The sequence below is a fragment of the Apostichopus japonicus genome, chromosome 19 (assembly GCF_037975245.1).
Source record: "Apostichopus japonicus isolate 1M-3 chromosome 19, ASM3797524v1, whole genome shotgun sequence".
NCBI lineage: Eukaryota > Metazoa > Echinodermata > Holothuroidea > Aspidochirotida > Stichopodidae > Apostichopus > Apostichopus japonicus.
The window spans coordinates 1,086,586-1,096,324 of record NC_092579.1 but is presented as its reverse complement, the minus strand read 5'-3'; the positions used below and the strand labels follow the sequence as shown (position 1 = coordinate 1,096,324).

The 9,739-nt window shown below is 36.0% G+C and overlaps 1 protein-coding gene across 1 annotated transcript; it reads left to right on the top strand.

Annotated features, from left to right (window-relative positions):
* The first annotated feature begins 829 nt into the window (after nucleotides 1-829).
* Nucleotides 830-5,084, top strand: LOC139960427 (tachykinin-like peptides receptor 86C). Its single transcript, XM_071958771.1, has one exon. It carries the CDS (start codon nucleotides 1,248-1,250, stop codon nucleotides 2,445-2,447), a length of 1,200 nt encoding a protein of 399 aa, XP_071814872.1. The 5' UTR covers nucleotides 830-1,247; the 3' UTR covers nucleotides 2,448-5,084.
* The last annotated feature ends 4,655 nt before the right edge of the window (nucleotides 5,085-9,739 follow it).

Below are 9,739 nucleotides of genomic sequence, written 5' to 3'. Positions count from 1 at the left end.
TCTATAGAAAGCTTCTATACCCAGTGATTTATCATTCTATACCTTATATGCTATTCTGCTATACTACACCAAATATGCTATATATATGCTATATGTATGCTATATATGCTATATATGCTATATATGCTATATATATATATATATATATATATATATATGCTATACTATACCATTCTATACTGATATATCTATCAGTTTGATATACATATCCCACTCACGCCCTCTGTAGAGTAAATAAATACGCCTTAGTGTGCATACACCAAAACTTAAACTATAAAACAAACAGTTTTTAATGTTATAAATATCTTAAACATATTCTTGATCAAATGAATTTTTAATAAAAAAAAGACTAAAGAAAAGCAAACAAAAAACAAAACAAAGGGTGTTCGTTCACCACCAGAACCACCACGTATTGCGCCTCGGTATATACTTCAACTACCACCGTGGCACACTTATATGTTACTCGACTTCCTATGGTTATTTACACACAGGGTTCAATACATTTCAAATATTTTTTAGACCGGATGCATATGTTCCTATATATTTACAATATAAATAATATCTATTATTAATATACATTGTTCATTTATATTGTACCATTGCTCCGTCGGAATCAGAAAACTGCCCCACTCAAGTCTTACCCATCCTGCACACAAAATGTGTTGACATAAATAACTAAATACTTTATTCCTCCCGGCCCAATAGGAACCAAAAACTTGTTTGTTTGCTATGCTATATGCTTCCTTCTGAGATATGTATAACATGTTGATGAACACTCGTGTTGTCTAAATGAATTTGCATTTCGCTTTAGAGATGCCGAGGCAATTGTTGGCGTTCAGTGGTTGAATGAGCGATATACTGTAAATTAACACGAGTGCCAATAATCACGCATCTCTAGCTTCCGATTGGCCAAGAACAATTCCGTCGCTCTCTAAACTGACTTTTTTTAAAACGAGAGAGAACACAAGCTTATACACACGTCGTCTTGCTGTAATGGCTTTTGTAATCACGTGTCTCGCAGATTGAACATATCAAACCGACTATAAATATGAGACAAGTTGTCACTAGTCCTCTCACTAAACGGGTCGACATCACGAGAGATGTGAGGATCTCGCATTAAAAGATACATCCCAGGTGCCTTTATTTTACCAAACCGAAACGTCTGCTTGGTTTTATCGAACAGAGAGAGATCTTACTGATTGCTTTCGAATAATTTTCAATTTCATGTTGCTATTGGATTCAACAAAATGAGTGTTACGGGTTCGTATGAAATATTGGGTGAACTTTCATCGATTTTGGGCAACCTCCAAAGCTATCCGTCTTATGAGTACAACGGATCAGACTTCTTTGAAAATTGTACAAAAGTGGCTAATTCATCGCAAAACGTTCGGAATGCTTACGTATGTATTTACTGTTTAATGTTGCTGATATCTGTGGTTACCAACGCCACGATTTTGTATATTATCCTTAGGAAACGTTTATGGCGGGATGTGAGCGTTATCATGATAGGGAACCTAGCTGTTAACGACGTTCTAGTTTGTGTCGCCATCTTGGTTCCAGAAATATCGCAATGGCTTGGTTATTTCGAAGACAATACTTACAAATCTCTAACCGTTTGCCGGATTCACATGGCATCGGAAGCTCTCTTTCCCACGGTAACAATATTCTCGCTCGTTGTCATGAGTTACGAACGATTTCGAATTTCCCGCGCAAAAATACTTACCCGTAGCCAGCCAAACCGTCGGTTCGTTGCCATCGCAACTCTGATGGTCGTGTGGCTCCTGGCGTTAGCGTCTGCCTTGCCTATTATGAAAGTCTGCATAGCTCATAGCCCTACATTTATCTATGTCATGGACTGGAGTCCTTTCATGGTCAATTTTACGATCGCTCGCTTTGTATTAATTTATATGACACCGTTATTTCTGATAGCTATATTTTACACCTACATGGCTGTCTCGCTCTTTGGTAGTCTCACGTCTAACAAAAGCCTTAAAAATACTTTGAGATCGAGTTCAGCAGGACGCCGGGCCCAGCGGGGTCGCCGTCGGTTGGCCGCCATGGTCATTACACTCGTTGTGGCCTTTGCTGTGGGTTGGATGCCTCACTATATTTTTCGCTTCCTTACATTTTATACCGGAAAACAAGCGTTTTGCACCGGAATCGTTCTTGCTCACTTGAAAAATTTTCAATTAATATTTTTCTGCATTGTTTCGTTATTAAATCCTTTCATAGTGTTTGTGATTGGCGCGAATTTCAGACGATACCTCCTTGATATGATACCGTGCTCTATCCGGACATTCCGTAGCAACGGGAAACATCAGACAACTTCGGTCACGTGGGCCTCAAGGTCCAATCAGACTCCTCCGGATGAGACCGAAGGCATACCACTCAACAGCATTGAACAACCTCTCTCCACCATCGACCGAGAAGACCGGGCTACAACGTAAAATAACTCAAACTGTCATCACGATTATTGAGCTAAATTTGTCGAGGATTGCACTGTCGGTTTCTGTTTGAAATTTAACTTACCATATACCTGTAGCCACAGACATATAGAGTCTGCGGTAAAGCCGTTTTCGGGATATTTTCGAGAAAATATAACCAAAGCACATCAAATAACATATTGGACAAACTATATACGAAGCAACAGTTTCCTCGTTAAAAGTAAAGGCCTGATCAGGATAAAAAACTATTTCATTATTTAAATCGCTCTATGCCAAATCATCTTGAAATTTGGCGATTTTCTTTACTTTTTTTTGTTTTTGCCTTAAATGAGTAATAGAAAACTCATCTGTATACGAGATAAGAGACCAGCGAGTTTAATACGTTACACCAATCATCGCTAATGTAAAGCCTATGTAAAGAGCAAACCATTCATCTCACCGCCTTTTGTTATCTTTAACAATTAATAGTTGAAAACATCTCTAGCAATTATAGAAACTGTTTGAAGATATCGCGGTACAAATCGTATACAAACTGGCAATAATAGAAACAAGATACCTGTCTAGCTAATAGGTCTCTCTCTTTCTACATCTCTCTCTTCAATATAGCGATATGTTGTAAAAAAACACAGGGGAATTTCCGACTTACAAAGTTGGACTCGGTGCGACTTTAAGCAATCGTTAAGATTGTTACTTAATTGGTGAGTAAATTATATGAAAACATTCAACCTGCAGAAAATAACCATCTGTTTTAAAAGGAATTACTGGGTATCCATCGCCATTGGATGGTCTATTGAGAGATTTTCAAGCCAACTTTCCACCTTTTCCCTCTCCCTGTACGGTAGCAGTATATAGTAAGCATTTGTATCAAACATGTCCTGTATATCAACAAATATTTCGCGTTTGGAAACATTTCTTGCTTTTTTAATGTGGCAAAAATATTGCTTTTAATTGCCGGGTACTTTTTAGGACTATTTATGATACTGTGTAGAGGGTGACATGATCAGAATAGCAGACATCACTGTAATAAAAATATATGATATTGTATAAAAGAGACAGAAAATAACTGCAGATCAAGTAATAACCATAGTTACGCACATGCGCAATGAAATCTAGAACGGAAAGCGAAAATGCAGCAAAATGCATAATCGGCACCTGTTCCTAGTATATCTTCTGTTGTATTCATTGTTTTTTTATTTCATCAGTTCGTGTTCTGAAATATGAGAAGTATATTAATGTCAATGGAACGAGCGGAAGAAAATGATTCTTCACAATGTATATTTTAGTCGATGAAATAATATTTAATATAATATAAGGGAGTCAATAAAATCTTGTCAATATATAATGAAAATAATGTCTATTGTGAAGAAGAAAACAAAGCGAAAAGGGAATTGCATTTTGCATCCCACTTATAGTGGGTGTTGAGATGAGAAAAGTTGGAACCAGACAGAAAATATGGCAGTGATGAAGCATATTATTAATATTATAAAATAACTCTACCGTTGTGATTTGAGATAATAAAAAAAATGTTTGAATTTATTAAGTTTGATATTTATAGATTGAAACGATACAATAAGTATCAGTAAATAAGTGCAATTGAGAAATCAAGTTGTTTGTAAATATTTTGTAAATATAGTTGTCGAACTACACTTTATGTAAATAAAAATCACACTATTTATATTTACTCGTTATCATAATAATTAAGAAAATTTGCCTTTTTTTCTATTTAAAGCATGGAGTAGCATTCTGTTAGTAACGTTAGCACAACTGAAATGAACAATTTCGTACAGTCCAAATGGCTAAAATTTTGAGATGCAAGAGAAAATTTAAATTGTCAGCTATTTGGAGAGGCTAATACCCAGTCTATCATCGTGTTTCCCGTACTTCATAAATGACATTTTTACGGAAGGAAAGTTTCTATTTTGCTGAAATTTGAGCTGATGGCTCCCGATAATTGCAAGGTTTTTGCAGAATATGCTTGAAGCTACAAGATTTTAAGTGTCTCCTGTCGATACGATGAAAGGTCTTCTAATAATAGCAACGCCTGCATTTCTGCAACAGCTTAGAGTTTTCTCAGAATGCCATGTTAAGTGGGGATTAATATTATATTTTCAGTAAAATGCATGGAATTGTACATAGATATCGATATATAAGATTAGGAAGATTTTTCAACACTAGGAGGAGGGGGACGCTGAGATTAGGCGCGTAGCCAGGATTTCTTCATGTGAGAGGGTTTCAGTTTGGATTGACCCAACGGCGCTGACGTCTCTCCCCGAAGGCCTGGGATCCAGCTCTGGGATATTTACAAATTGAGGGCATTGTAATGAAGTAAATCTCATTGGATGTGTTCTAAACAGACAGACAAAAATCCCAAGTTGACAGTTTAGTTTTTTTTTTTTAAGAATAGCCTACTTCGGACTAAGGGCTGGTCAATTTGATGAATGATTCAGGGGACTTGTGGGTGGGGAGGATGGATGAATAATTCCACTCACGTTGTCCCTACAGGACGTTGTAATGAGACAATTACGTGTATGATGGGTGGGCGCAAAGCGCGCCAGATAAAAATTGCATTTTTTAAGGATATTTTAGTAATGTTTTACTTCAGTGTACATTGCAACAGGTATATTAAAATTCTTTCCTGAATTTCTCTTGTCTCCTTTGTTCCCTTTCTTTCTTTTATTAATATTTTATTATTTTTTCGAACAAGTCATGGGGGCGTTTTGACTCCTGCCCCCCCCCACCCACCCCTTGGCTATGCGTCTGGCTGAGATTGAAGGCCTCTCATAATCGTTAAGTGCCAAGAGAGGGCTTCGTGAGGGGGCTTTCAACCATTCATCAGTATAGGGTGTGAGATCTATTCATAAGTCATTAATTATGGTTCACTCTTATGACGTACCGACGATATATCGCTCAATAAAGAATAATTAAAGGAACTTGTCTGCTGCGTATTCGCACGTGAATTTACGAACTAATTTGTTGGTGGAAAACGCTGAGTGGTATCGTTGAGGAGTAACCAGGATTTGTAACAGATGGAGCGTTATTGGACGGTAGTCGTGGGGGAGGTTTTATTTTGGAAAGGGCCTTTGATACAAAATGGAAGCTATCATTTTCATCATTTTAAATATGTTTGTGTACTGAAATGTCTGGTAAAATCAGGTGAAATTTGAGGTCAAAAGTCAACAAGATGTCAGATATTTTTCCATATTTTTTTATATACTACTAACTGTCAAATAGTGAATTTGCTTGTTATATTGAAGAGAGGACAATAATGCAATTATTAAATTGCCATTACAGATATATATATATTTCGACATTCCTTTAATTTGTTCCAGAGTACTAGAGTTCTTTGTACCAACGCCATACATTCCTTATATACAAATGGTAACCCTCTTATCGGCAAATAACTTGGCCTCTGTCTCCCACACCAACCCCACCCGCTCTATAAAGAGTGAAATAAAAACATATTCTAACTCATATAGAAAAAACAGCGTCAGTTATGCTACAGAGATGAATTACAATTTAAGATTCCCACCTGTAAGCCTTGTTATTCCCACTTTATTAAAAGCCGCAGGGTTAAATATCATTTAAAACTGAATGTTTAAAGCTCAATTTTGTAATATTTACTCTCTTGTATGTGAAATTAGAACACCTAAGCCTTTCCATTAAAACATAGAAACACTTAAAGAGAGAAAAAGGGGAAGGAAAAGGAATAAAACAAAAGTAAAGTAAATTATAAACAAGAGGGAAATTAAGAATAATCTCTAAACGGTATAAAGGTGTAATCTATAAATTATAAAATCGAATTCATTTATTTTAACAATAGCTTCCGGAGAAAGCTCCCTGACCTCATTCATGCACTGTACACAAATCTGCAAGTCATAATGGTAAATGTGATTGGAGCATATTTGATTCAAGAATAACATTTAACCGTATGCCTTAGAGAAAATAGACAAAAGAAGACCCCCCCACCCATCAAAAAAAAAGGCAAACCTTCTTGCTTGGCTGTAACGAATTTTCTCGCCTATAATATAATCTTATAAGAGAATCATTTACATTGCGCTGCGGCTTGTAACTAGATGCGTGCTTAGATAACAAAATAACATTTGGATTTTAATGGCGTTGCTATCCGTCTCGTTGCATCAAAAGTTGACCAGATGCAAGAGAATATATTGATACGAACTTTGTGTTACGCAACTACGTACGGTATGAAAACTTAGTTGCTAAGAATGCTTAACTAAACAGAATCTTGCAAAGGCCAACATGTCACTGTTAAAGTATTTAATGACAGTATGTGACTACCTTGTACATGACTATAGGGAGAACATTTTCCTCATTGTCATATTGTTTCACAGGTTCGTAGTAACATCAAGCGATCCTGTTGTCCCCCATAAAGGATCATCGCGCTTTACCAAGTCAGCTCAGCAACATGTTTCATCAAGGGGAGGGGAGGGAGGGTGGGGGGCTCTTCCATAGAATGGTACAATAAAAAAAATTATTTGTCCCGGATTTGATTGTTCCGCTATGTTGACATACGTTTTTAGTATGTATGCCTAATTTTAGTCTTGACCAAGTCTAAGCCTAATTGTGGACTTCCAACCATTGTTTTATAAACTGTAATAACTCTACCTAAACGCAATTACTAACGAGTGACGTTCGCGGGGCAACTGAAGCAATCGTCGCCGGACCTGATGAAAGTAACATTTTGAGTTTACTTTAGGGATACCGCTGCTGATAACAGTATAAACTGTGGTGGTAAGTATACTTCAATAAATATATAACACTGAACTCTGTAAACACTAAGTGTTTCAATAATGAGCAATGTAACACTGAACTCTGTAAACACAAAGTGTTGCAATAGTGAGCCCTGTAACAATGGTCTCTATAAACACTAAGTGTTGCAATAGTGAGCCACGTAACACTAAACTCTGTAAGCACTAAGTGTTGCAATAATTATGCCATACAACACTGAACTATGTGAACAATAAGTGTTCAAATAGTGAGCCATGTTACACTGAACTCTGTAAACATTAAGTGTTGCAAATAATTATACCATGTAACACTGAACTCTGTAAAAACTAAGTATTGCAATAATTATGCCATGCAACACTGAACTATGTGAACAATAAGTGTTGCAATAGTGATCCATGTAACACTGAACTCTGTAAGCACTTAGTGTTGCAATAATTATGCCATGCAACACTGAACTATGTGAACAATAAGTGTTCAAATAGTGAGCCATGTTACACTGAACTCTGTAAACATTAAGTGTTGCAATAATTATACCATGTAACACTGAACTCTGTAAAAACTAAGTATTGCAATAATTATGCCATGCAACACTGAACTATGTGAACAATAAGTGTTGCAATAGTGAGCCTCGTAACACTGAACTCTGTAAGCACTAAGTGTTGCATTAATTATGCCATACAACACTGAACTATGTGAACAATAAGTGTTCAAATAGTGAGCCATGTTACACTGAACTCTGTAAACATTAAGTGTTGCAAATAATTATACCATGTAACACTGAACTCTGTAAAAACTAAGTATTGCAATAATTATGCCATGCAACACTGAACTATGTGAACAATAAGTGTTGCAATAGTGATCCATGTAACACTGAACTCTGTAAACACCAAGTGTTGCAAAAGTGAACCATGCAACACTGAACTCTGTAAACATTAAGTGTTGCAATAGTTGACCATGCACCACTGAACTATGTAAACACTAAGTGTTGCAATAGTGATCCACGTAACACTGATCTCTGTAAACACTAAGTGTTGCAATAGTGAGCCATGTAACACTGAACTCTGTAAACACTAAGTGTTGCAATAGTGAGCCACGTAACACTGATCTCTGTAAACACTAAGTGTTGCAACAGTGAGCCATGTAACACCGAACTATGTAAACACTACGTGTTGCAATAGTGAGCCACGTAACACTGAACACTGTAAACACTAAGTGTTGCAATAGTGAGCCCAGTAACACCGAACTATGTAAACACTAAGTGTTGCAACAGTGAGCCACGTAACACTGATCTCTATAAACACTAAGTGTTGCAATAGTGAGCCATGTAACACTGAACTCTGTAAACACTAAGTGTTGCAATAGTGAGCCACGTAACACTGATCTCTGTAAACACTAAGTGTTGCAATCGTGAGCCATGTAACACTGAAATATGTGAACACTAAGTGTTGCAATAGTGAGCCATGCAACACTAAGTAGTATAACTGTATGCCCTGTATGCAAGATTGTAATATTTAAACTCTTTAACAGTAGGCTTGTAATATTAATCATTGTTAATGATAAAAAGTAACCTATTGTAATCGTGAGGTCTGTAATTATGTGTGATTGTATCAGAAATGTTTGTAATAGTTATGATTGTAATAATAAGCATTACAATATTACGGTGGCTAGAACAATATTAATTTATAGCCCAGACTCAACACAAAACGTAGTGTTAAACTTGGCAGACTGAATTAATTTCAAAATAAACTGTGTTTGAGCTAAATGACATATCTGAAGATCCGTTCTTCGTCAAATACACGAAATTCGTCGAAACGTGCAAACATCACAGACTCTCGGCTATTGTTTTCTTTTCTCGATACTAAGTTAATTAACACAAAAGAGTGCAGGGAATTTGAAGATATTGATATCTCAATTGATACATTTTCATAACAAATATGTATCTAATGTATAGACCAGTTCACACGTGCAAAAGTATTATGAAAAAAACTTCATATTTTAAAATTATTTTCAAATCGTATAAACACAAGATAGCAATTTTTCATACACAAAAGTGACATTTGGCCATCGTTTCAATTCAGAATATATATTGCCACTGAGGCAAACTATTTAACGGGAAAAAAATTACTTACATTGATAACAGAATATATTGTTTTTTGGGAAGATGTTTCATGATGACATCAGATACTATACCCACTCCCTCTGTCTAAATTAAGGGTTTACCTGACAGCAGTTAAGTTTGGTAAAAGCAATACATACTTACTAAAAACTAGGTATTGAACCAGCAGTGTAGATTAGTTGACTTTTCCAAGCATCCAATGTCACATTTTCTTATGTTGGACTATCCCTTTAAATACATGAACATTCATAGAAGCGATGACACATAAAACATGAATTACAATTCAAAATCTGGTCTCTCATAATAGTTAAATTTCCCTACTATATGGATGACAATTTTTTTTTTGGAACTGTAGGACAATTTCTGTCATTTTCTTTTAACCACTTGATATGTTAAGGAAGAAAAATTCACAAGAGCTTAATATTTTCTATTT